Source organism: Herpailurus yagouaroundi, unplaced genomic scaffold (assembly GCF_014898765.1).
Source record: "Herpailurus yagouaroundi ecotype Mexico unplaced genomic scaffold, PumYag 217, whole genome shotgun sequence".
Taxonomy (NCBI): Eukaryota; Metazoa; Chordata; class Mammalia; order Carnivora; family Felidae; genus Herpailurus; species Herpailurus yagouaroundi.
Window position 1 is genome coordinate 916,463 of NW_024412448.1, and position 27,598 is coordinate 944,060.

General features: G+C 52.2%; 1 protein-coding gene across 3 annotated transcripts in view; it reads left to right on the plus strand.

Annotated features, from left to right (window-relative positions):
• Nucleotides 1-27,372, plus strand: part of SAP30BP (SAP30 binding protein) — a 36,794-nt gene extending 9,422 nt beyond the window's left edge. For 2 of the 3 annotated variants that reach the window (XM_040456412.1, XM_040456411.1), the window contains 8 exons: nt 13,315-13,357; nt 19,652-19,740; nt 21,999-22,090; nt 22,885-22,945; nt 23,420-23,471; nt 24,336-24,394; nt 25,378-25,462; nt 25,714-27,372. In XM_040456412.1, the coding sequence (XP_040312346.1) occupies nt 13,315-13,357; nt 19,652-19,740; nt 21,999-22,090; nt 22,885-22,945; nt 23,420-23,471; nt 24,336-24,394; nt 25,378-25,462; nt 25,714-25,895 (663 nt within the window). In that variant the 3' untranslated portion in view covers nt 25,896-27,372. Of the gene's footprint in view, nt 1-12,585; nt 12,709-13,314; nt 13,358-19,651; nt 19,741-21,998; nt 22,091-22,884; nt 22,946-23,419; nt 23,472-24,335; nt 24,395-25,377; nt 25,463-25,713 lie in introns of all 3 variants that reach the window. The other variant, XM_040456410.1, reaches the window with a different exon arrangement.
• Nucleotides 27,373-27,598: the final 226 nt, after the last annotated feature.

The following is a 27,598-nucleotide window of genomic DNA, read 5'->3' on the forward strand; positions in this document are numbered from 1 at the left end:
TTAACCAACTGAGCCACGCAGGCGCCCCAAAAACAGGCATCTTAAGAAAATCTGCCTCATTCATTGTACGTGAGTTAACTGAGTAAACCTGAGTTGGTGATTAGCTTAATAGTGTTGGCATGTCCATGTTCAGGAGCATTCACTGCAGTGACCTATGCTTGCTTCCCAGGCTGGTCACCCTGTCATTGGGCTTGTGTGGGAATATCGAATTCCGCATTTGGAAACTGGAATGCACTCAGAGGAGAGCAATCATGAAGGTGAGGGGACTGGAAACCACATCACATGAAAGGCTTAGGAGCTGGGAGAGGCAACCAGGGAGGAGCCTGCAGTGTATCTGTTGTTTGGGGGGAGGGGAGGTGGAAGCCACGGGCTGAACTTGAAGCAACATACAGAAGAATTACAGGGACCGCGTTTGTCTTCACATAACGAAGAGCTTTTTGTCATCTCTGACCAAACGTGGGCTGAGCTGTTTTTTAAGGTAGTGAGCTCCCTGTTTCTGGACCTTTTTCAAGACAAATTTTTGGGGGGTTGAGTAAGAAGGGATAACTCCCGGGGTGCCTGGGTGGCTCAGTCTCAGGTAAGCATCCAGCTCTTGATCTCAGCTCAGGTCTTGATCTCAGGATCATGAGTTCAAGCCCCGTCTTGGGCTCTGTGCTGGGTGTAAAGCCTACTTAAAGAAGAAAAGAAATGATAACTCCAGACCCACCTCTAGAGAGAGCCTTTGGTCCTGATCCATCCACCTGAGGAGGAGGGATTGCGCTCTGGGTGGCTGAGTTTGCCCTTAACTAGAGAAAAGAAGGTGGCTGAGCATTCCACAGGAGGCAGAATGCTTCGACACTTCTGTTCCGTCACGTCTTTTCCTCTAACTTCAATTTTCTGGTCTTACCTCCTCAGTAAGCAACCCGACTCAGATCGGACTACTCAACAGAAGGTGGCACTGCTGTCCTAGAAAAAGTCAGAGCGGAAGTGGCAGACCTCTGTTCAGCTCTTTCATGCAGGGACAGGGGTGCCAGATGGCTTAAGTGTTTCCTCCATCTGTTTGCCCTTGGCATATGGGCTTCCTTTTCCCACTCTCCTTTGTCTGTGTTCTACCTCGGTTGCCCTGGAACGTTTTCCCTTGTTTATTTTTTTCCCCACTCCCACAGTTCCTGTGGATGAAGGTATTTCCACTGGCTTACTGTCTCTGACACACCCTTCCTTTGAAAACAAACACGGGCATTGATGACCTGGCACGGGAAAGCTGGAGCGGCCCGTTGCCAGCTAACTGGGAGGGCTGGCTTCGCTATGTGGGGTGGGAATGCCGGCCTCCCTGAGGTGTTGCAGTCCCAGCTTTGACCCAGGGAAGGAATCCTCTTGGCCCAAAGAGCAAACATCTGTCAAAACAAAATAGCCTCTCTGGGTCAAGAAGGTGGCATCGGGTGGGGGAGAAGTGGTTCCGGCATTTTTTAAAAGATGTGCATGCATAATCCTAGTTAAGAAAAAACATTTTTGAGATTCTTGGACCCCGAAATTAGTGCAGAAATGTGAGTTCACACCTTCGAGCCAGGCTAGTGGACTTGGACCCAGAAGACCTGGGTCGAGCACAGGCTTGGCTTCCCTCCAGCTGTGGGACCACAGGCACATAGCTTCGGCTGCCCTCGGCTCATCTCTGATGCCCGCTTTACCAGGTGATGTGATAGCTACAAGAAAGGGTGCACAAGGCCGTGTTTTTCACAATCTAAAATGCAGTTGTTGGCACTCCTTGGCCTTTTAGGCAAAACTGAGTCGGGTCAGATGTCCTCATCCTGTATGTCAGAAGTTGCCACATTTTCTCAGTTCGTAGCACCCTTGGCGTCTCAGGAATTTTTCACAGAACTCCTAGGCCAGGGGTGCCCCGTGGCTCAGTCAGTGGAGCGTGTGATTCTTGATCTCCGGTTTATGAGTTCAAGCCCCATGTTGGGTGTAGAGATTACTTATAAATAAATCTTAAAAAAAAAAAAAAAAAAAAAAAAAAAAAACGAATGAATTCATAGGCCAAAAGAAATACCTAACAATTAGCTCTAAAGAATCAACACGACAATCCTCAGAATTTGATAGCCACTTGAAAAAATACACATGAATTTGTGTGGTATCTGATAGATGTTGAGTAATGCTGTGTTTTCCTTGAAATTTCATGTTGTGTGCACCTTTGTGAATTTGCTGTAGCTCCCTGGGGGTGCCTTGATGGCAGTTTAGGGACTGTGTTGGTAGATCGTCTCTGAGTTCCAGAGCAGAGGGACTTGATGAGTCCTCACTTACCCTCCCCAGAGACCTTGGCTCGGCCAAGTAAGTGGGTCTCACCTTTGGTGACTGTACATAACACACTTGAATTCCTTTAAGAAGGTCAAGTGTCTCAGTCGCCAAGTGTTATTAATTGGCTTGCAGTCTAGAGGAAGGATCTGCTTTGGGGTAGAGCTGACTCCGTACTCTCCCGCTGCTTCTCTTCTCCAGCCTCTCCCCCTACCCAGCATTGTTACTGATCTTTGCAAGTTTCAGAATGCTACGCCTGCGGACTGAAAACTGCCCAGGGAGCTTGTTTCCGACGAATTCGTTACAGACCACTGATGTTTTTCGGAGAACTTTCAGGAGCCTGCCGGCAGTTGCACGTGGGCAGCACTTCCGGTTGAAACCCTCGATTCTCTGTATCAACCATGTAAGGAAAGAGGCTCTGGAACATGTGCCAGCTTCTTCAGGACTGCCGCAGCACACGTTTTCCCCTTTGGGCTTTGAGCGTGTTCACTCAACCTCCAGGACTTTGAAATCAGAGAGGGAGATGCTCAGGCTTTTCATAAGCAAGCAGCATAGGGTTCTGTTCATCATGAAGGACACCCAGAGGGGCGGGTTGTATGGTGTGGTAAAGGATCCACGAGTCCCTTTGTAGCCTTCACGCGTGGGTCATCGTGTGCCTTTGCTGGGTGAGCTCTGGGAGAACCCACACTTGTGGAATGGCCTACTGAGAATTATTTTTCAGGATGGTACACCGAAGGTTATCTGTTAGAGCATAAACTTGGGCTTTTTCTTAGAGTTCTTTGACTTGGAAAGAATTGCATGGTCCTGTTTTTCTGGTGGCTACCTTATCAGGGGTTTGTTTTGATTTTATTGTCAAATTATTATCATAGCAAGAATTGAAAATTTTGAAAAAAATATCATCTAATTCCACAGTCCTCTAACAGGTGTCCCATTTTCCTTCTTCCATCTTTTTGTTTGTCCGTATGATAGCGTACATATGTTTCTATCTGAATATTAAATGTTTTCTGTGTTGTTACAGTCTGAGCAATTATAATAGCAGGACATAACTGAAAAATTAAAAGCTAAACACTTAGGGGTGCCTGCGTGGCTCAGGTGGTTGAGCGTCCAGCTCACAGTTCAGCTCAGGTCATGATCTCATGGTTCCATGGGTTCGAGCCCTATGTCAGGCTCTGTGCTGACAGCTTGGAGCTTGCTTGAGATTCTCTCTTCCTCTCTGTCTCTGCCTCTTCCCTACTTGTGCTGTCTCTGTCTCTCCCAAATACATACATACGTACATACATACATAAATACTTTGAAAATTAAAAAAAAAAAAAACTAAACACTTAAAGGGTCACCTAGATGGCTCAATCAGTTAAGCTGCCGACTTTTAGCTCAGGTCATGATCTCACAGTCAGTTTGTAAGTTTGAGCCCCCATGGGGCTATGCGCTCACAGCGTGGAGCTAGCTTCAGATCTTCTGTCTCCCTCTCTCTGCCCCTCCCCTGCTCATGTGCGCATGCTTTCTCTCTCAAAAATAAACATTTTTTAAAAAACCTTTTTCAAAAAAGCTAACCACTTAAAAATTGTGTGGGATGTGAGTTATATCTCAGTGAAACTGCTAAAAGAAAAAGGTTTTTGTTTTTTTGTAATTTTCTAAATACCTTTAAACGGGAATAGTAAGGAAAGGTTGCAATCCACCAACTTTTTTTCTAGAAGTGAGACCAGTCATTAAAACACTCTTTTTTTTTTTTTTGTAAGCTTATTTACTTCTGAGAGGGAGAGCAAGAGAGAGACAGAGTGTGAGTGGGTGAGGGGCAGAGAGAGAATCCGTAGCAGGCTCCATTCTCTGAGCTGTTAGCACAGAGCCCGATGCAGGGCTCGAACTCAAGAACCACGAGATCATGATCTGAGCCAAAGTCGGTAGCTTAACCGACTGAGCCACCCAGGCACCCCTACACTTTTTTTTTTTTTATGTTTACTTATTTATTTTGAGAGAGCACGAGCAGGGGAGGAGCAGAGAGGATCCCAAGCAGGCCCCACGCGGAGCCTGATGTAGGGCTTGATTTCACGACTGAGATCACAACCCGATCCAATATCAAAAGTTGGACATTCAACTGACTGAGCCACCCAGGCACCCCATCAGCACACTTTTTCACGTCAATTCCCGTGGAGCTAGATAGAATAAAACCAGAGTTAGTACATTACAGTAGCAATAAAAGTACTTGTAGCTACTATCGAATAAAATACCATGTAAGTGGTTTCTTTCCAGTTAGACTCTGGTGGACGGAATACATGCCGTGCTCTTTACGTGGGTCAGAAGGAATAATGAGTTCCCATTACAGTCATCACGATTGTTCACCCGGTACAGGATGAGGGCTTAGTGGTAGTCAGGATTTGGTAACATTCCTTCTGTCAGCACCCAGGAAGTCCCTAGGCTAAGGACAAGGGTGGTGGCACCCACTTGGTTGTATGATTAAGTTTTCAGGACCAGTTGTTCCATTCAGATCAACTCAGACATTACTCACTGGAGCAGTAGGGCCTCTGGAGCTGTTGGCCCTGATCGTTATAGTTAAAAGGTAATAACTTCTGGCTGTCTTCCCCTTAAGTTGAGAGCTTAACACTTCGTTTGCCCTGTGACCTGCTACAGAGTCATCCCTGAAGAGGTATTTTTCCTTCTTGGTCTTTGATGTTGGCTTCCCCGGTGGTTGAACCAGAGGCTTCCTAGAAACTGTCATTATCTGCCGCCTCTTAGTCGAGAAGGAGATCAGAAGTTGGGAAGCAGTTATGACTAGGCTTTAGAGTCAGACAGACTTGGGTTTGGGTCCCAGCATTGCCACTTCCTGGGCAAGAAGCTGCTTTGTTGTGCTTTGCCTCGGTTTAGTCATCTGTAAGATGGGAATAATAACATCTGCCTCGTGAGGTTACTGGGAGATTTGGATAACGTATGTTAGTTTTTAGTGAATTCTGTTGTTTAAGGTGTGTGAGCGAGAATGTGTACTTGGTCCCTCCATCTTGGTTTTGTTATCCTACCTTCTCCTGTGTGCTGCCTCCCATATGTACCCCATAATGCTTTTGAGTGCTGATTAGAAAAAAATGTTACAGCATGACTCACCCAGGACCAGAGAAGGAAATGGCCCTTGACCATTGCTGGATTGGGAGCCATCCACTCTTCTTGCTGGAAGTTGTAATGTGACCTTTGAACTGCTGAGAATGCTCAAGCCTTCTTAACATTTCACGTTTCCTCGTTCTCATCCCGATGAATGGCCAGATGGCCTTCTTTAATCAAGCTAGGGTCGCCCTTGCACAGGTGGGAGACAACAGAATTTCCATGCTGAGGAGAACACCCCCCAGTACACGCTCCCAGCCGGGGTCTGTGGTTCTAAGTGGTGACCTGATACAAGAAGCAGACACGACTGAGGTTGGGAGAGGAGGAGGGTGCGCGCTATGGAAGTAGCTCTTTTGTTGTCCAGACTGAAAGAATTCCAGGCTAGGTCCTGTGTCGAGCTGCCTTCCAAAGAAGGCCTGGCTGCATCTTAAGCTGAACACTGCTGGTAGAAAGGGAATCGCTGCAAGTGATCTCCGGCAGAGGGGAACGGCCATTAGTCTCCCTCTGCCCTCCCCTCTCGGCTCCACCGAACTGCCAGCAGGGCCCTCTTGACTGCACTCGCTCCTAGTCACCTGAGGATCAGACTCCCAGCAGCCTCACCCCGCTCCTTGTGGTTCTGCAGCCGGGGCCTGCGCATGCCCGGTCGGCCCGCCTTCGGCCATGCAAGCCCCAACATCGTTCTCCCCTTCGGGCCCACATGCCATGGATTACTAACCAAGGTGTGGCTGGGTGCCTCCTTCCCTAGTCAAGATTTATCTTTTTGAAAAATTCTCTGATGCAGAAAGCAAGCTGCCCGCCCTTCGGGATCCAGCACTTCCCACCTTCCTTCTGTTTTCTGATCCTTGTCTCCTGAAATACTGCTGTGCAATTTCTGGGTTCAGTGTTCAGTAGAAGTTTGCTCATTTGCATTCCTAACTTTGGAGTTAGGTACATTTTTTCTAAGCAGTGCCTGAAAGATACTGGCTTTCCTTTTAGCCCCGTAGATGGTTCATTCCTGTTCCTGCCAGTGTGTGGATGGAGACCAGTTTGCATTTCTAATCTCCTGGCTTTCTGATATCTCAGTAACTTTTGCCTTATATCTTAATCTCACACCTCAGTTTGGTGGCTGACCTCTCAAGCAGGATAGTGCCGTTGTGATTTGGTGGCCGTGTTATGTGTCACAAAGACTTCACTTTTCTGTCCCCAGTCTCACAAAGCTGTTTCCCTTTGTCTTGGCTGGCTCCAAGTCCTCCCACCCCTGCCCCCAGATAACAACCTGAAGCACAGAGACACTGTTTTTGTGGAAAACCTTTCAGAAAAAAGTGCACCCTGGCCCACCACTGAAGGCTTAATTCAAAGTCTTGATGTGAGGTCACCTCTGTACCTAAGCACAAGCCTACCCAGACACCGTAGGTGTTAAGAGAGGAATGGAATGGCCCTCTCTGAACATCTTCTGCAACTTTCAACAAACCCAGAATCTTCACGTCTTGACTCAAATGTGAGATTACACTTGGGATAGTCAGATAACAAAGGCTCCCCTTTGGAGATGGCTGCTGGCCAGAGCCTTGCGTTGACATCGAAGTCTGGTTGGTTCCACGTGGCAGAGCATCACACCACACAGCAGTGTCGGCTTTGTTGAGCTCGATGTTTCAGAAGAAACCGTTCCCTCTTCAGTCTACGAGGCCAGTTCTAGGGCTGGCTTCATTTGTCTGAGCGGGTGCCTCTTTCACCCTTTCCTGTAGAAACCTCTGCTTGGGGAACTGAGTCTTTCCCATCGGTGAGCTGGGGGTGAAGGTGAGCCTGTTGGACCCCAAGTGACCCCACCAACTTGCGCCCATTTTTCTGATAAATTGAGTGTCTCCATCCCCAGGTAGGCAGTGTGCCGTGGCAGTGACCCAGTCCTGGCCAACAGGATACACCTAAAGGAAACGTGCTGGCGACCGGCTTTCTCGAAGGCTCCCCTGTGTGGGGTGGGGGGTAAAACAGGGCACGGACGCTGGACATCCGTGCCATGGAGGGCTATCTCCTTGCAGCCTGGGGCTCGGTGACTTCTGCTGAGCCTGGAGATTACTGACAGCCCTCAGCACGCCCCACCCTTGTCTGTCAAACCACAGTAACTTTTTTCCTACAGCTTGGAGGTGTTTTGACAAAAGTTCCAGCGTTGCTGCTTTCTCGGCACCTGAGCTGACTCCCACGCGTGTGTCAGTTTGATGCCGTCAGGGGGGCTTCCTGGGCCCACTAGTCATATCTGAAGCCGCAGCGTTGTCCACTCACACTTCATGGGGCTGTGGTGACAGTGAAGTGATGTTTCGTTGAAGTACTTAGCGGAACACCCAGAATTTCTCCCCAAGATCGGGTTGTGTTCACATCGTATCCCCAGGGTTTGGCCCGTTGCCTGGTACATAATAAAGGCTCAATCGATTATTTGTGGAACAAATAAACGGACTAACTCTACAGTAATTCTGTCTTTTGTTTCAGGATTGGGAGCGACAAGCTAGATTTAAGGGTTTTTTTAATTCAGTATTGATGCCCCCACCACCTTCTTCCTTCTGCCTGTCATCAGCCTTGTATCACACGTCTGGCCCCTTCTTAGTTCCTGTCCTGCTGCCTCCCTTTCCGACATTGAGTTGCACGTTGGAGCTGACTGGGGCCTAACTGGAGTCTAGGGGGACAGCACTGCAGCTGAAGGTGACTGTGAAACACCTAACCTGGGCTGAAAAATGGACCACTGGCCACTTAGAAAGGAGAGTATGTCTTTGTACATGTGTGTGTGTGCGCACGCGCGCACACGCACGTTTCATCAGTGTTTGAGCACCTGTTGTGGGCAGGGCACTAACCTGCAGGTGCTAGGGACACAGTGATAACTAAGACAGTGAGTAAGAGCCCAGAATAGAGCAAGGTCCTCATTGGCCCGGTGCGGGTGGGGCAGATAAAGGCTTCCTTGAGCCGAGGACTGAGGTCTGAATAGGGCTTACTTTCAGCAACAGTGGGGAGGAGGTGTTCCAGGGAGGGCCTTTACCTGGGCCCTGCTCCGGCTCTGTGCTAGGAGGAGAAGGAGGCTGAAAAGGCCTGTTGGGAGTCTCCCAGGGCCTCAGGCCACATAAAGAAACTTTTTTTTTTTTTTTTTTTAGTTTTATTTATTCTGAGACAGAGAGAGGCAGAGAAAGAGAAGGAGGGAGAGAGGTTCCCAAGCAGGCTCTGCACTCTCAGTGCAGAGCCTGACACGGGGCTCGAACTCGTGAACCATGAGATCATGACCTAACCTGAAATTAAGAGTCAGACTTAACTGACTGAACCACCCAGGCGCCCCAGTGAGGAGTCATTTTTAAGTGAGATCTCACTAAGACTTAATAACTACTTGGGAAGTGCCAGGTCTGAGAGAAGAGAAGATTTAGAAGGCGTTGTTTTATTAATCTGTCTCCCCAGCTGCCACCTGCTTTTAAGATGTAGGATTACATCATCTATCAGAAAATGTAGTCCGTAGCGTTCTTCCCCCAGCAGCACGGAGAGACTGCCCTCTGCCCTCTGTTCAGAGTACTTCCTCTGTGCCTGATGCTTCCAAAGCTGGGGCAAAAAAAGCAACATTTAGATTTGGCAGAATCCAGCTGCTGGAGGCCGCGTTGCTTTGTCTCCAGTTGGACGCTGGACCTTTGAGCGTGCTTTGTGGGGCTGGCTCGGGAAGGATTGACGAAGTGTTGTTGGCTGTAAATAAACCTCCAGGATCTGGTACTTCTCTGCTGAGCAAATCCTCCCAGCTCAAATGGCAGCTTATCCCGTGTCATGGAGCCATATTGTTTCTACTTCCTTCCTCTGCTCCAGTCATAGTTTCTGGATGGCTGGACTTTTTTGTATTCTCTGCAGGGGAACCACATTCCAGACTCTACAGTCCCTGAGAACGAGGCCCCTGTTGTGGCTGCTGCGTTCTTACAGGTCTCAGACATAATTGATTAAGGAACCAAAATTGGCAGGTTCAGATCATTGTTCTTCGGGGCCATCCCTGGCCCGTCAAGGCCACTTCATGTCCTGCGCCCTAGTGAGGCTTTAGGCTCAGGTGAAGCCTGGGGAGGCTGGATGGGTGTGGACAGTCGGGAGGTGAGGCCTTGCCTCAGCATTTGTTTCTTTGACCAGCTCAGCCTTCCTTTCGTGCCTTTCCCGTGGTCTCACTTGGCTTCTTCAGAAGCTATGCGTTTTGTTTCATTTTTCTTTTTGTCTTAATTGGACTTGAACTGGAGCGCTGAAGTGTTTACCTGGCCTTTTTTCCCAGGAGCTGCTAGGTGAGATGCTTTGTTTTTGCCTGCCTAGTGAACGGGGGGGAATCCTCTCAGCCTGCTGAGTCTGGGGGCCAAGCTCTCCTGTATGCAGGTCTGTCCAGGTCTCTGGGCTGTGGGTTCCATGCCTCCCAGCTGACTCAGACAACAGTGTGGTGCATAGATCTGGCTGAGTTCATGACTTAAACCAACTGGGAATATCCACCTGGAGGCCAGAGGGTTGGATTCATACAAGTCAAGACAGGCACCCCCTGTGCGCTCCAACACACCGCTTTGGGGCAAGAAAAGGAACAGTGGTTTCTTGTTGCTTTTTACTTATATCCTAACTGTTCCCTTCCTGCCTCCTTAAGGGCATAGTGAGAACCTATAGCCAATTTTTTAAAACTGCGGTCTTGAACGGCTGGCAGTTTAATAATGTGGACCTTCCATCTCTCTCCTTAGCTCTGTCTTAAATGCTTCATCAAATGGTTTTCTTGGCTGGCTGCCAGGGTAACTAGCATGGGTGTTTGGTTCGTTTTGTACTGAATTCCTGGTATCTGAGGCATGTCTGGTAGGAGGGTGCCTCTCTGGGTCTTCATCTCAAGTGTGGACCACCCTCTGCCCTCAGTCCTGTCTTCCCCTGAGGCTGCTTTGATTGGATGAAACTTGCTTCAATGGACAGTTGAGCGTAAATGGTCCTGAAATTTATGCGTCTTTGGGGTATTTGACAGCCATCCTCCGTGGTCTCACCAGACACCCCAACTCTCCTTCCTTGCTGACCTTCCTTCAGCATTGTTTGAAGTCCTGGAATCATCCCCCTTTGAAGAACCCGTGAGACTGTGGCTCCAGGCCCTTTATTGTGGAACTTAATCAAGCCTCCTTATGCTCAGGGCAGGATGTGGGGTTAAACTGCTTTAGGATCCAGAAGAACCTGGCTTGGTGGCTTTCTTCTTTGGGGGAACCTTTGCACAGTGACACGTGTCCGGGAGCTCAGCAAGGCTCACAACCCAGCTTATTTGTGTCTGAGGAAAGAAGAATTATATTCTAAAGCCTAACAAGATGTGGCCACCAGGAGGCACAGATTCCCGTGGTCTCATCGTCCAGGGCCTTAGGAGTCCCACCAATGTCTGTGACATGGAGGAGGGATCTGAACAACCAGTTTCCAAAGTCTTTCCAGGAGAACTTTGTGCAGAACTACATGGCTTCCAGTCTATGGTGGCTCGTTTATGTTGTCACTTTATAAACTTGATTCTCTTAAGGCCAGAGAATCTTGCACTTGAGTTAGATCGATGGTTCATAGGTTGGTACTTGGTTTGGGGGGATCACGGGGCTGAATTCCACTGCGGGGAGGGGGTTGTCCCTGGGGATGCCGAGTTTGGGGTTGAGCAAGAGCCCATAGCTCCATGGGGCTCCAGGTACACTCCGGACACACCCCATCCGTGTATGTGTGTGCATGCGCACATGCGTGTTGTAACGTTAAAAAAGCAAAAGACTAGACTAGTTAGCAAGTGGAAACCCAGTATCAACTTTATTCCTTTTTGTATTTGTGTAAAATGATCGATTTGAGGAATGAGGAACTAAGCCAAAAAAGGAAAGTCTGAGAGATGAAGGGATACCTCCCCGCTGGTGACTTTGCTCCATCTTTGGTTTTCTGCCTGAGACCTGACTCAGCAGCCTCAGCTCAGCCAGGCAAGAACCTTGTGAAACGTGGGAATCCCCGTCCCTCCCATTGCTGGGGGCACGAGCTTTAGGAGGCCGCAGTGGCTGACAGCCTTTCACCCTGCCCAAGGAGCCTTCGGGTAAACAAGTATTTTCCTCTTACAAGAGACACTTCATGTTTGGTGACTAACTTCCTGTGCCTCTGGAGTAGCCCCGGTAGCATTCCCACGTGGATATCGTGGATATCGTGCCTCCTTCCTCGGGCGGGGCTGGCTGAGGGGCTGGCGCCCTGCGGTGCTTTGGGAAGGAGCCCCCAGGGAGCCTTTGAATAGTTAACGGTCAGTCCTTGGATGACCAGCCAACTGGCCACGGAGGGGAGGTAGGATGTACCCAATTGATATTTTCCCACAATTAGTACCCAGAAAGCTGTCCCCTAGAGGGAAAATTTAAGGACCTTTTACAGCCCCACGTTTTGTTGCTGCCACACTCTTTTAACATTGGTTCCTCCGGAGTCACTGCTACAAAGGGATTGTTGTGGGGCCCCTGGAGACGGGCACTCTCTGTAGAGCAGCTGATTGATGACCAACCTGAATTCGGCATGGCAGTCTTCCAGGCGGCCTCCCAACCCTTCTGTTCCCTAGCTCAGGCCTGCCTCCTCTTTGCCCACCTGACTGGCAGGGGGTGAGTAGCTGGAGGAGACAGGTTGCTAAGCAGCCTGGCCTGGACGCTATGCCTGTTTCGGTCGAATGAATAGCTGCAGTGTTCAGAAGAGTGAGGGGGTTTGGGCCTTTCCCAGAATCAGGAGAGACTTTTTGGGGAAGGGGGCTAAGAACTACCATTCTTAGCACAGAGCCATTGCATGGGAGGGCTTCTGGCATCTTCCTTTCTGAAATGTTAACTTGCTGTAACATTTCTTCCCGGAAGTGAAGTACCCAGAGCCCTGCTGCTGACTCCATGTGCCCATTTTGTTCCAGAGTCGTTACTGTCTTAGACACCTCCTGCCCCACCAACCAAAGAGAAAAGAAATGAGCTCCAATAGCTTCCCCCGAGCGCAGTTTTTCTGCCACTGTGATCATTAGCATATCGTGCACTTGAGGCCCCTGATCCGAGCGTGTGTGAGGGGCCAGGTTTCCCCAGAGACGGGGAAGACAGGTATGTTGTTGCTGTTGGACATTTGGGGCAGTGGAATCAAGGGTCGGCCTTCCTCCCCACCCTGCCCAGGCTTGTTTCAGAGGCTGGGACCTTCGCCTTCTCCAGGTTGATCAGGCTTAAATGAAGCACTTACTCTGAGCAGTGAAATACAGAGCAAGTCCAGCAAAACGTCTGATAAGAAACCTTTGCTCTTAAGTTTCTGCACTCGGCCAGCACTGAAGGACCTGTAGAAGTGGGCGTTGCAGGGCGGAAGTTTGCACTAAGGATCAGAGAATGCTTTTCTTTGGAGAGATACAAAGCCATTGTAAAGAGCCAAGAGGTGAGCCAAGAGAGAAGCTGCCTCCGTGCTAGGGCCCTTCTGGGGGCCTGGTTCAGTCGCTTGTTAAAGGCGCAGTACATGCCTGCTCCAGGGTTCCACAAGCTAGCCCGTTATGATAAAGTCTCTCTTTTTTCCTTAGACTGAAAGTAGGAAAAATCTCTTGGGAGCAGGTAGTCTTTTGTGCTTCAGTCTTGGGATTCTCATGTTACAAAGTTGCCACCTCTTGCTTCCTCAGTACTGGGTAGGGGTGGCAGTGTTCTGGGATGGCTGACCAGGCCCCAGGGGAGACAGCGGGCAGGGTCCAGGTGTACAGGTGACGAAGGCTGGCATTGGCTCTGCTTGGCATTGGGGGATATTGGTCCCCACTGGGGGCCGCGGAGGAGAGCCTGAAGCAGGCATCCAGAGCATCTTGGCTGCTCTGATAAAGGGGGATTAGGAGGTCCAGGGGTCCCAGAAGGCCGCCAAAGCATCGGCTCACTCTTAGGTTCTTTGTGTTGCTTTTACCTTTTCTCCTCCCTGAAAATCCTGAGTGGTTTCAGTGAAGAAAGTAACTGTGTGGGTCAGGAGCCCCGGGCTTACCTCCTTGTATTTGTTTCTCTTCTGCAGGATAACCCAGAAGTAGAAAAGCGAGATCCTCAGGAATTAGTTGGTGAGTACCCCAGGGGGAGCCTCGGAGGTGGATTCCTGAGCCTTGCCCGGAGCAAACTGGCTTCCAGCCATGCAGGGCCTACCCCTGCATGGGGCTTCTCTCTGCTTCAGCCAAGGCAGCCGTTCTGCTGAGAGCCTGGTCTCTTCATGTGCTCTCCCAGGGCCTTTGACATTTCCTAAGATGTCTGAGTAAGACGCCCAGGGAACAATTCTTCTTTGAAAAGCATATTCATGGTGCATTTCACTGGGCTGTGGTCAGTTGCCAGTGTTTTCAAGATGGATTTAGGGCCCCTTTCAGCTGGGAGCTCGTTCCAGTTGTGCCCTAGGCTTGTCCTCTGTCCTTGTACGCCCCCTCCCCGCTTTGCTGGCATATTCATGTACTCAAGAAGCAAATATGTGGCCTCTGCTGGCACTTTGCTCTGTCCCCAGCAGGGAACATGCCTCGTAGCCCCAGAGTCCAAGACCCTTTTGGCTTGTGGGGCAGGGCAGTTTTGTTTCCGAAAAGTGGCATCCCAGTCCCTATGCTAACTCTGGTCTCTTAATCCTTTTTTAGAAAGTACCTCGACTCTGTCAGTTTGGTCATGGACTTTGTAACAGCTCTGCCAAAGCCTGTGCAAACGTCATGGAGAGGGCGACCCTCCCTCCGTGTGGTTAACTGTGACCATCTCTCCCTGCCTGCTCTTTTAATCTTCACAAAGCAGGGGTTCTGCTTCAAAGGCAGCCTACGGAACCTTCCCCTGTGCTTCCAGATGGAGGCTTTGTGGCCTGCAGGCCCTCGAGCCCATCCTTTTTTTGGACAGGATCCTCTCACGGGATATGGGAGGTGGAAACCTGTCCTGTGTTCCTAACTAAAAGGATGAAAATTACCCCATTACATTTGTTCTCTGAGCAAGGATTGGGTAGGAAGGAACCCTCAATAAGCAGCCTCAACCCTCAGCAGGATTCTGCCTTTAGCGCTGAGTGTTGTGTGTGATGAACACAGTAGGAGTCTTTCAAATCCTATAAAACCCAGAATTTTCCTAGACCTCAGAGTTCACTGCTTAGAAAATGGCCGTGTAGGGGACGTGCCAGCTGGCTTTGCAAACAGAGGAAGCAGAGCACAGTCTCCTCCCAGTGGGTAATGCACAGGGGCATGTATGGATCGGAGCCTCAGTCTCCTGTTCCTTCCTGGCCTCACCAGTCCCTGCTGTAAACTACCAAGAAATGGGGGCTAGGGGTCTGTGAGGTCAGAGCAGCCGGGAGCCCGATGCAGCAGTGAGCTCTGCCCACAGTGCTAGGCAGTCAGTGGAACTGGGGGGCACATCAGTACCTCCACCCCAACTTCCACCTTTTCTCTCCTTGCCGTTTTGTGAAAATAGTTTTGGGGCGCCTGGGTGGCGCAGTCGGTTGGGCGTCCGACTTCAGCCAGGTCGCGATCTCGCGGTCCGTGAGTTCGAGCCCCGCGTCAGGCTCTGGGCTGATGGCTCGGAGCCTGGAGCCTGTTTCCGATTCTGTGTCTCCCTCTCTCTCTGACCCTCCCCCGTTCGTGCTCTGTCTCTCTCTGTCCCAAAAATAAATAAAAAAGTTCAAAAAAATTTTTTTTTAAAAAGAAAATAGTTTTGTTGAGGTGTAGCTTACATAGGGTGAGGTTTGCCAATTTTTAGGGTGCCATTTGATCAACTTTGACAGATGCGTGTAGTCACCTATAAACTATCAACTCTAACACCTATAAACTGTAAAACACTTCTGTACAGGGGTGCCTGGGCAGCTCAGTCTGTTGAGCATCCAACTTTGACTCAGGCCGTGATCTTGCTGTTTGAGTTCAAGCCCCACATTGGGCTCTGTGCTGACAGCTCAAAGCCTGGAGCCTGCTTCAGATTCTGTGTCTCCCTCTCTTCTCTGCCTCTCCCCCATGTGCGTGCTCGCTCATGCGCTCTCTCTCTCTCTCAAAAATAAACATTAAGGGGCGCCTGGGTGGCTCAGTCGGTTAAGCGTCCGACTTCGGCTCAGGTCATGATCTCACAGTTTGTGAGTTCGAGCCCCGTGTCGGGCTCTGTGCTGACAGCTCAGAGCCTGAAGCTTCCTTCAGCTTCTGTGCCTCCCTCTCTCTCTGCCCCTCCCCTGCTCATGCTCTGTCTTTCTCTGTCTCAAAAATAAATAAACATTTAAAAAAATATATTTTTTAAAAATAAACATTAAAAGAATTTTTTAAGATCCACCTCTTTGTAAAGTTTTTTTTTTTTTTAATATTTGTTTTTGAGAGAGAAGAGTGCATGAGAGCAAGGGAGGGGCAGAGAGAGAGGACAGAGGATCTGAAGCAGCTCTGCACTGACAGCAGAGAGCCCAATGTGGGGCTCGAACCCATGAACTATAAGATCATGACCTAAACTGAAGTCGGACTCTTAACCAACTGAGCCACCCAGAAGCCCCATGAAACACTTCTGTCGCTCCAGGGACACCTGGCTGGATTGGTCAGTGGAGCGTATGACCCTTGATCTCCGAGTCATGACTTCAAGTCCCACACTGGGCCTAGAGCTTACTTAAAAATTCATTGATTAATTACTGTTTAAAACAATTAATTTCCTTCGCTCCAAAATGTTCCTTATACCTCTCCTCACAGACGATTTCCTCCCTGGGCCTCTGGCAAGCAGTGTTGTACCTTCTTCACTACAGTTTTGCCTTTTTTAGAATTTCATAAAGATCAGGATTTCTCAGCCTTAGCACTATTGACCTTTTGGACCGGATAATTCCTTGTTGTGGGGGCCTGGCCGGTGTTTTAGCATCCTCGGCCTTCTGGATGCCAGTGGCACTCCCCTCCCTCTGCCACATGTGCCAAGGAAAAACGTTTCTAGACATTGCCTAATGTCCCCTTGGGGATTGGGGGGAACGTAATTGCCCCCAGTTGAGAACCACTGACAGAAATGAAAGTGCCATCTTATTTTTTGTCTGGCTTCCTTCGCTTCCCATATGGTTTTGAGATCCTTCTGTGTGATTGAGCGTATCTGTAATTTCGTTTTATTGGTAAATACGTTATTTTATTGTGGGATTACCGCCACAATTTAATCTGTGCACCACAGTAGGTATTGGAGCCTCGTAGTCTTGTTTGCTCCTACTGTTTCTCACTCAGGAGGTGGTACTTGAGGTCCGCCTGAACTCAGCTCCTTTTGTTAATAAAATACCTCTGGAGATAGGCCTCTCGGGTTGCTCCCCTGGTATGGGAAGCCTTTTCCTATATGTAGGTGGCTCCAGGTTTTGTTTTCTTTTTTGCAATTAAAAATAAATTTTTATGTGTTTTATTTTCTATTTGAGAGAGACAGAGCACGAGCAGGGAAGGGGCAGAGAGACAGAGACAGAATCCGAAGCAGGCTCCAGGCTCCGAGCTGGTGAGCACAGAGTTCTATGCAGGGCTCGAACTCAAGAGCAGTGAGATCATGACCTGAGCCGAAGTCAGACGCTTACTTAACTGACTGAGGCACCCAGGCACCCCTTTATTTTTTTTATTATTATTATTTTTTTTAAGTGTATTTATCTATTTTGAGAGAGAGAGTGAGCAGGGGAGGGACAGAGAGAGGGAGAGAGAATCCCAAGCAAGCTGTGTGCCATCAGCCCAGAGCCCAATGCAGGGCTCAAACTCACGAACCGTGAGATCATGACCTGAGCCGAAACCAAGAGTCGGACACTTAACTGACTGAACCACCTAGGGGCCCCTAGGTGGCCCCCGTTTAATGGAGCAAATGAAAGCAGAGCAGCTGACCCGGGTTCCTCCGACACTGTGGCCGCTTGACAGCACTGAGCACGCGTGGCCAGTCTGTCCCCTCCAGGCAGCCAAAGGATGCCCCCTCGTCATGCCTGGAACTGTGGCCTGAGGCGGTAATCCAGTCGGCTTCTCCGTGTCTCTGGTGAACTAGAGCGCACTCCACTGCCTCCTCCCGTCCCCACAGTACCCCCCAGGCACGTCTTCTCTCCCCACTGTTACGTAAGCCCAGCCGACTAGCTGGTCCTGCTCAGATTCGTACCTGGCCGTCACGGATACCATGACCGTTTTTGGCTTGGATGTGCACGGGGTGAGTCACCGAGGTAGACTTCTCAGATCCTGAGTACGGCTGCCCTTCTAGAATGCCCCCAGTAGACCCCAAGGGCAGCCACAGTACTGGGAGCTGCCCCCAAGGGCCTGGGCACCTTTCTCCATGGATTTCCTGGGAGGATGGTTTGAGGCCTTGTGGCCGCCCACATCACCATATGTATGTGGGGTTGATGTCGTCTACTTTAGATCATCCTGGGACTTAGGAAAGAATCGCTGAAGGATGGCTCCTGAAATCACTGAAGGAAGCTGTGGGAAAACTTTTATCTAATTTTCTGACTATATCCCTTCACTTGCCAGTTACTGCGGAGGAGTTCTTTTGTTCTAACCGGGGAGCTCAGGAGGGCCCTGTCACACTATATACTGTTTGAGTCCTAGTGTGGTTGGGTTGCTGTGGCAACAGTGTCACACCCTGTTTTTCCAAAAGGCTTTCCTGGCAAATGCCAAAGGGCATTCTTTGTCTCTCCATCACATGCACACATACATTCTCCACCCCTTCTTGTGCCCAAAGCCTGCCCAGGCCCTCCTTGCTTTTGCCGTCCGGAAATAACGAGGGCCGGCTCACCCCAGCTCATTCCACTCTCAGCTGGCCTCTGCAGCCTGCATGAGCCTCAGGCTGAGACGGAGGGAGAAGCCAGGACGAGTCTTGAACTCTAGCCAGATAATGGGTGCCACCATCACTGCAGGCGTCAGGAGACAGAAGGTGCTGGGCAAAGAGGAGCACGTAGTCCCCTGGCGGAAACCGCTCCTAGGCCGCACTGGTGTCCCGGGTCCACAGCAGGACGTGTCACCCCGTGTCGGTCCTCGGGCCTTCACCCAAAATGGCACGCCTAGCGCTCTGTTCTCAGGGCACATCCAGTGAGAACCCACTGCCGGCCGTGGGAGTCTGCACGCGTAGCGCGTTATGAGACTCCGCCCCAGCCTCGGTGCAGGGTGTTTCGTACAGTTGAGACTGGCAAAGCCCGTGGAGCCATACCCTCAGCCCTTCTCGGCACTGAGTTCTTCGTAGTAACAGCACAACTCAGTGGAGATCAGAGCACCTTATCTGCTAAGAAAACATTAACCCAGCCCTGGTAGAAAAGAAGGCGAAGGCTGTGCTAGGCTCTCATCACGCCGTCCCGGCAGCCACTCAGGGCTAAGAGATAGTATGGCCCTGGGCCTGGCACACAGTGGGTACCCAGTAAGTACTTGCTGGGTGTTCTTGGTGCTGGTTTGTTCATTCTTTCCCTTCATCCTGCCCCACCCCACTCCGCCTGCTGTTCTCTCATTGTATGCTCCTTTTCATGAGAGAATGTTTTCAAGAGCGCAGACAGAATCTTACAACAAACAGTGCATTGTCTGAGTGACCCAGAGCACACTCTGCGGGCCCAGGGTGGCCAGAGGCTACAGGGAAGGGAGCGGAGAGTGGGAAACTTGGGTGGGCAGTGGCCGATTGCTGAGGGAACTAGCCCTCGGGACTTGTGGTTCTTCACATCAGAATCAGGCCCTTTGTTCCCAAGAACTAGGCGGACCAAAAAGAGAGTTGATTGGTTTGTTTTTAAAAGACTAAGCTAATAAGCAGCAGGTAGTGTTTGAAATATTTATGCACAGGGCGGTTTTGAATGCTTTGAATCCCACAGCCTAGGGAACCCCGAACTCTCTTTCTCCTGTATCTTGGGTCGGATGGCCTAAGGTGAGAAGGATGACATACCAAGCAACTCTGCGAGTTTCCAGAATCCTGGGATGGTGTTGTAGGAACACAACCGGGCGGGCTGGAGCTGGCTCACTCGTGAGCCAGTGATGCTCCCCCCACCTGGGCCTCGGTCCAGCGACAAGAGAACGAATACCCCGGAATCTGGCAGACGCTGCAGATCACAGCTCTTCCCCTGCTCACCTCCCACCCCCCAGCTGGCTGTTAAACATTTACCAGCACACCCTGCACGTACCCTTTCCTTCAAAGTTAACTGCTGGACGTAGTAGCATGCATTCTTGACACTTGTCCCCTCTTCCCCCGGGTTGGCACATGCTGGTTCCTTCTGGTCATTTGATCTCAACTCAGATGACACCCGCGGAGAGGCCACTGGGAACACCGTTGTACCGTTTCATAGCCTTTATCTCTCCTGGAAAACGTATGTGCCCTTTTTTTTTTTTTCTTTTTTTCTTTTTAAACTTCATGTCTGGCCCTGATCCTTCCCCCGCCCGCAGCCATCCCCTGACATCCACACTCACAGAATTTTTCTCTCTGTCCTCCCACAGCCTCCTTTTCTGAAAGAGTCCGGAACATGTCGCCTGATGAAATCAAGATCCCCCCTGAACCCCCTGGCAGATGTTCAAATCACTTACAAGTAAGTACAGAGCTCGGCTGATGAGGCCTGTGTAGATGAGAAAGCCTGGGTCAAGTGTCTCGTTTGGTCCGACTTTAAGAGCCCTTCCGTAAAAGAAACAGCCAGGTGGGCAGGAGCGTGCAGTCCTGGTTACCTCTCTCAGCCTGCCATCAGGAGTTTGCTCTGTCCCCACCGCCACCCTCTGCCTCATCACCTGATGCTGTTCTAGCTGGGACCCCCTAGCTCGCCCTCAGGTCTGAAGCCGAGGCAGAGAAAATAAGGTACCTTCCATGCAACCCAGCTGAGCCAGTGGGGACCTTTGCCAAGAAACTGAGGGACCATTAAAATGTAAAATAAACAATGTAGAAACACCAAAACACAAGCATTTCTGTGCCTGAGATTCCTGTGCTCCTGTTCCTGACATGGCAGTTCACTAGCTTGTCTGACAGAATCGCAGACAGACGTGGCCTGAAGTTCTGAAATCCCAAGGAGGTAGACTATTTCGTGCAGTTACTCCGTTGAGAGCAGGACCTCGGGGGGGGGGGGGGGGGCCGCCGGGCCCGGGGGTTTGCACCTCCTTTTCAGCCCCTGTGATTGTTTCCCCTTGTCCTCTGGGGGTTCCCCTGTGTGTGGAACCTTGCGACAGACCGTGGGGCGGACCCAGGGCTGCCCACTAGTGGCATCGGGTCCACCTGCTCTACCTCTCATCCCACAGATTCTGCTGGTGCCTCTGGCCACACCACAGGCCACGGCACCATCCTGACGGATAGGTGACTAAGGGGACCCGGGGCTCTGGAATGCAGCTGGCTGGGCAGGGCCAGAGTCGGGGTTGGGGGCACAGTACAGATTCTCTTCCTTTCCCAGAAGTCTCCTCCCTTTGCTGAGTTGTGCCCCCCCCCCCCCCCCCCCAGGATAGCATCTCCCCTCCCTGCCAGGCAACAGGCCGCAGCCTGTAAGGACAGTCTGGCGATCTGCCAGGTAGAGACAACCGGCTGGCTCAGCCTTCAAGTTCAGTGTATTTCTCATTTTTAGATTCTCCTAATCGTGGAAACCACGACATCAAGTGAACGTTTTAGTTGACTTGAAATGGGAGAACCCATCTGATGGCCCAGAAAGCCCAGAAAAGTAATCTGTAAGATACAGGTCACCCTCCATTTGCCAGGTCTTCTGTGGAAAGCCTCCCTTTGCCCTCGAAGAGATAACGTTGAAGTTTGTGGCTCTTGGTTGTCTCTTCCGTGGTAAATGTATTACAAACCTCTCTCTGCACTTCAGTGCTTCCTCTGGCCAGTCTCGGCAGAAAGATTCAGCCTCCTGACAAAGGGAGTGGATCACCTCTCCTGATGTTCCCAAAGGGCGTCACACAGGACCTCCGGCCCTGCCCACCTCCTGTCGCAGGTGAAGAGTGCCCCAAATGTTTTCCTTCTGGAGAGTCTGTGCCTTTAGCCGCCACTAGTGGGGGAGGCTGCAGAGAGACCTTGCCCTGGGCCAGCACCAGCCTTGCTGGGTAAGACTGGTCCACCTCACAGGTGGCTCTGTCCTGAGACTCGGGTGTCTGGGGCCTCTTCACGCGCTGGAAAGTGTGGAGGCCATCTGCTGCAGGGATCATCTGTGGGTCTTGAGATAACCTGTGGGACTGGTCTGCATTCCTGCCAGATGACCCTCCTATTGCCGGTTGAAAGCCAGAGAGCAGGGGTTTTGGGGGCGGGGGAGTTCTAATGAGATGAGCTCTTGACCCCTGACAGTGCCTCTTCATAAAGTGGTGGGGACTGGCCATCTGTGAGCCTCCCTACAAGGGACACTGTAGGAAGCTTATGAGACCAAATCCAAAAAACTCTACTCCTGCCTTCCTCTGCAAGAACTTAGCCTTCCCAGGTCTCCCACTGAGGACTTGACCCGGTGTTTAAATTCAAAACTAGCATGGAGCCCCTGCCCATCCACTCTTTGCCTGAATTCTCTTTGGATGATTCAGGAGCTGATTCACAGGTGGGGATACGTTCGTTGTCTTGTCCACGGTTTCTCTTCCTCGACCTTTTACCACCCCCTCTGCCAGCCATCCAGAGGGAGGAAGCAAAACGAAAACAGACTGATCTCAGTCTGTCTTATTTGTGCTCCGCGCCGGTCACAGGCTGGGTGGAGAAAGACAGTGTGGCTGGAGTAGGGCTGCGCATGGCTCTGTGGGTCTCCTGTGACCAAGTGCCCCCACACAGCACGTGTGACCACAGACTGGGATTGTCGGTGGTGGGGTGGCGTCATAAGTGCCCTTCTGTTTCTCCGCCTAGGACAAGATCCAGAAGCTTTATGAGCGGAAGATAAAGGAGGGAATGGATATGAATTACATTATCCAAAGGAAGAAAGAATTTCGGAACCCCAGGTGAGTTTCCCGTGGGCCTGCAGGGTCAGTTGAGTCGCTGATGCTGGACTGGGGACTGGGATGCCCCCATGGAGGTGGCAGGGTGAGGCTCGGCTAAGATCCCGACTCTGTCCAAAGGGGCCATCGCCCAGACTGCAGTAACACGGAAGCCAGGGTGTGGAGTGGATGCTGAGAGACCTGAGCTGGGCTGGAGGAGGCCTGGCCGGGTTCTCTTGCTCACCCTACTCCTAAGGCACACAGCCTCACAACGTCTCAGTTTCCTCATCTCTATAATGAGGGAATTGGACTGGGCAGTTCCCGTGGGTTCCTCTTTCACTTCCAGAATGTCACTGATTCTGCGTACAGGTGACAGGTTTTGCGAACAGAGCTGTGTCTGGGTCTTACTCTGTCCAGGGTCTGAGCAGGTGGCGCACCTGGGAAAGTCTGGTATGGTGGTGACCTCAAGGACGTGCCCCGGCCCTTATGTGGGCCCAACCCGACCACACAAACTGAGGGTCAGATGTCTAGTAAGACCAAAAACAAAAACAAAAAAAAAGCCCACGGCCCTTACCTGGACACCATACCCGTCCTGGCTAATGGTCCATCTCTCTGGGAGTGGGGAGGACGACAAGTGACTTCGTGTCAGGCCAGTGGACGTTTCCCATTCTGTCGGGAAGCCTGTTTACAACAATTCAGCTGGGTTTAAAGGGTTCGTCTGAGCCCAGGAACTAGACCGTTCTGGTCTCTCAAAATCAGGTGCCACACAGGCCACGGGACTAGGGCCTGCTCAGTGCCTTCTGGCATTTTTCTTTCAGCATCTATGAGAAGCTGATCCAGTTCTGTGCAATTGACGAGCTCGGCACCAACTACCCAAAGGTACATCCCGTGTGCAGAGGCTGAGGGTTGAGGGGAGGGTACCCAGGGCCCTGTGCTCACCTCGCTGGATTCAGCCTGGAGCTGCTGAAAGGCCCGTGTAGCGGCAGTGCTGGCTGAAGAGCACAGTTCCCTGCTCCCTTGTCGGGAGTCCCCGCTGCTCTGGAATAGTCCGGGGAGAGATTGCGGTGACAGACCCGGCCCCAAGCCCCAACCGGTCACTGACGGTGCACTTGGCTGTGCTCTGATGGCACAGCCCGTCAACAGGCTCGTCCCTGCTTCATATTCCCAAGAGCAAATCGGCCACCCCTTTGGCTAGAAACCCAGGATAACATCTGAGTCCCTATGCCCTTAGAGCAGGGGGAGTCCAGGCCAGGAAAATCCACGGAAAGATTCGGGGAGAGGGGACTTGGGTTTCTAAACCATTGGTCATCCAGTGACCCTTGCTGGCTGCAGCATTAACTCCTTCTTTTTCAGGATATGTTTGACCCCCATGGCTGGTCCGAGGACTCCTACTACGAGGCATTAGGTAGGTGGCCGTCCATCCATCTATCCTGTCTGTTCATCCAGTCAGTCAGCCAACATGTGTTTCAGGGTCCCCACTGTGTCAGGCCGTGTCGGAGGAGGTAGGTACACAGTGTTGAACAAGACAGACCCGCTCTGACTCAGGAGGCTTATGATGCAGCACGGAAGGCAGAGCGGTCCTGGAAGTGAGCAGTGTTGGGGGAGAGCGCCCAGGCAGGGCCATCTAGCCAGCCGAAGGGGTGGGACGGCCTTGCTGTGGGGGCCATGTTCAAGACGAGGTTTGAAGACGTACAGAAGCCAGTCTGGCAGATGCAGACAGTGTCCCAGGCAGGGGGACGGAGTCTTCTGAGGCCGGTGAGAAAGCATTTTCTCAAGGGTCCCAGTAGGGAGAACTGGGAGGAATTACAGAGTCCAGGCCCTCAGATGGCAGACCTGAATCGGCAGGCCATGGGCCAGGTCTGGCCTGAAAATGTGTTGTGTTTGGCCCACACGTCTTATCTTGTTTTAACTTGAATCAGTTGCCAACGTTTTACCTAAAATCCATAATGCAGCTGCTCTTGGTCAGTGGGAAGGTATTCCACCCTGGGCCTGCGTCCCCGTCCCCGCACAGTGACAGTCAGCTAGGGCTCAGGGGCAGCTCACCCCTCCAGACAAGGTCCTTTACATCTGAGGCCTCTGCTCTGTAGATCTAAGGCCGCTTCCTTTTGCTGGTCACAAAAGGACGGTGAGACTGTGCGGCCTCGAGGCCACCTGCGTGCGGGGGTGGGGGCGTGACAAGTGCTGTTGTGGGGTCCCTCCGCCTAGAGTGTCTCTTCACGTGGGAGCTGTCCCAGGGCTGCTTTTGTTACAACTTCTCTGGTCTCTGTAGCTAAAGCCCAGAAGATCGAGATGGACAAACTGGAAAAGGCCAAAAAGGAGCGAACCAAAGTAAGTGGTGGACAAGGGTCCTGAAGGAAAAGGCAGGTGTCTAGGGTGTCGTTTCCCACCTTCAGCTTGAAGGTGCCTCTTGGTTACTTCCATTTGGTTTCTTGGGGTCTTGTGGTTTGCTGCGCAAAGTCCTCCTTGGCCTCCCCCTTCCAGCTGCAGAGCCCCGGTGGCTCTCTCTTTAGTGTCACCAGTGTCCTCCCTGAGAGGTGTATTCTTTCCAAGAGTACTTACTTGGCCCCCAGATCTGATCTGCACAGTCCGCCTCAGTGCTTCCTTGTAGGTCCCATGTCTGGTGGCCAGGTGACCCCTCGTTTTTAGGGCTCTGAGCACCACTTCTTCCCAAGCAGCATGTTCTAGATCCTTTGGGGAACGGAAATTTGGCTCTGAGACTAAATGAGACTTGTGCCCTTTGTGAGCAGTCTCCGAGACAGAACACTGGGCCTCGGGGCACCAGCTCTGCCCACCCTTGGTTTGGTCTGACCTCCTGCAGCAGCTGTGGCCTCCAGGATGTGCCCCTGACCCCTGAGCAGAAAGGCTGCCAGCCCTCTGGGAGCCGGTGCAGGGGCGATCGGGTCTTGTCGTTCTTAGCGCTTGGTGAACTGCCGCTCTCTCTCTTTCCCTCCCCGTTCCAAACCCCAGGCTTAGTGTGGGACGTGTCTGCGGCGCCTGGGGACCAGAGCTGCGCTTCTCCCGTGCGGGTGGGTGCGCCTCCATCCCGGGTGCCGGGCGCAGTGGCAGGCCGGGGTGCCCTGCACGTGCAGAAACTTGGAGACACCGGGAGCATTCCGTGTCAGTTTGGAGGGCTCTCCTCAAAATGGTAGAAGTCCCTCCAACGCCTCTCCCTCCCTCAGACAGCACGACAGGGCTGCCTCCCAGTGCCTCCTGTGTATGGTACCAGACTCTGCCGCCCGGGAGCAGACGCTGGCAGAGGATGCGGTAAACAGCTTGGCACAGGTTTTCTCTCTTTCCTCTTCCCCCTCCAGATCGAGTTTGTGACAGGCACCAAGAAAGGTACCACGACCAACGCCACGGCCACCACCACCACCACGGCCAGCACAGCGGTTGCAGGTAGCAGGCTGCCTCGTTTGGGGGAGCAGAGGCCATGGGGACCTGGGCCCAGGTTCCACCTTGCTGTGCTTCTTTCCTGACCCCAGAGTTTGTGAGGCATCTTGGGAGCCTGGGGTGGGGTCCCCGGTTCACCGGCTGCCCCTCGCACTTCCGTGGCAAGCGGCCCCGAAGCTCTGACTGCTGCCTGCTAGAAAAGGCAGCGTCGCTCTTTGGTCTGTCTTGATCCTGACTCATCCCTTGCCTTCCTCCAGATGCCCAGAAGAGAAAGAGCAAGTGGGATTCGGCCATTCCGGTGACAACGATAGCCCAGCCAACCATCCTCACCACCACGGCCACCCTGCCAGCTGTCGTCACGGTGACCACCAGTGCCAGCGGCTCCAAGACCACGGTGATCTCTGCCGTGGGCACCATCGTGAAAAAGGCCAAGCAGTGACCCGAAGGAGCAGCCCAGGTGGCTCGGACACTCTCCCTTCCATCGAGGGGAGGGGCCGCTCCAGGACTTGATGAGAGTGCGCAACCCGGGGACTGACGCGGCACAGAGGTGCCGCTTTGTGTGTTTCAGGACTGGGATCTGCTCCCGCGACGCCACCCCAAGAGGAGCCTCCGTGTGTCATCCCGGCCAGGAAAAGGACATTGCCGCAGAGGAGTCGGGTGCTCCGGAGAGCGTCCGCACACCGCTTGGGGTCTGGTGCCCTATTAAAAGTGCTGTGTTCTTACATCTCAGCATCTTGGATGCAGTGGCCTCTGCTGTGGTCCGTTTTCAGGCACATGTGGAAGTTCCAAGCGTCCTCTCCTCTTCCCTGTTGGGGTTATTACCTCAGGGTAGGTAACGGACTGGCCGAAGCCTGTGGCGCTAGGGGAGGCCCCGTGTCCCGGCTGTCTGCTGCCCTGATCCTGAAACCCGGCTGGTTATCAGACGAGAGCTGAGGCCTCTGCTCCCTTGGGGGCAACTGAGCCCTCTCAGACCACTTTTTGGACACACCCAGGCTTTTGAAGTCAGCCGGTTACCAGAAGGCCTGGGTTTGATCCCCAACCCACACAGCCAGAGGGGCCTCAGCGCCTGGCCAAGATTGCCCCGGTCCTTCAGTGCCCGCCGAGCGCGGCCAGCAGGCTCCTCGCGGCGCGGGACATGACTCACCTCCTGCGCTGGCCGGCGGCAGCTCATTGTTTACGTGCGAGCCAGGCTCCTGGGAGGACCCTGCCACCCCACCTTTCCTGTGCCTGTTATCTCTGCCCCACAGCAGCATCTGGGCAGCGCCAGCGGCCGCCGGGCTCCTCTTGGGGCCAAAACAGATTTCCCAGCCGCCGTCGGCCCGAAAGCCTGGAGGAAATTTCGCTTGCCTTTCTTGCTGTTTGGCAGCTCTCCGGTCCAGCGGAAGGGCTACGTGTCAGAGAGGGAAGCCGAGCCGTGAAGAGCCAGGTTGCTTCTGTGGCATGGGCAGAGCTTTAGAACGATGGTCCTCAAAGTGCACCTGGTAACTGTTGCATGACCAAAGGAGTGTGGTGATCCTGCCCTGCCGTCCCCGAAAGAAAAGTGGACTCACATTGGTCCCTTCCCCCGTCCCCCCAGCCACACACACTTGGGCACCAAGGGGGGTCCGTTGTCCCCCTCCCCTCCTTTGCTGGGACTTCGCGGCCCCGGAGAGGAGCTGCTGTGCCTGAGTCCCAAGAGGGTCTCTGAAGGCTGGCTGCCCTGCAGCCTCCAGCAGGGGCACCTCCGTAGTGTGGGGGCTCTGGGGCTCGCGCGGGAGGCTGTGTGACACAATGGGAGTGGCACTGGACGCAGACTCGGCCCCTCTGCCCTGGATCCTGGGTTAAACTTGAAGTTGTGTGTTGGTTGGTGTGTCTTGGGCCATTGTCTCTGTGAGTCCCCTCTGTCAAATCACCGTAATAAAGCTTTGTAAGGTGGTTGTGAGGAGTCCGTGAGCTGATTCGCGCAAGAGCTTTATAAACTGTAAGGGACCCTGCAAGTGCGTGTTGCTGGCCTATCCAGCGCCTTCTTGCTTTTTAGACCAAGGACAGAAACTCCACAGCTGATTAAAAAAAACCTCCAAGGTCATGGCCCTTTGCTGTCCTCTGGGCACCCACTGCCCTCCCGTTGAGCAGTAATGACCACTCACCCAATGAGTTGGGCAG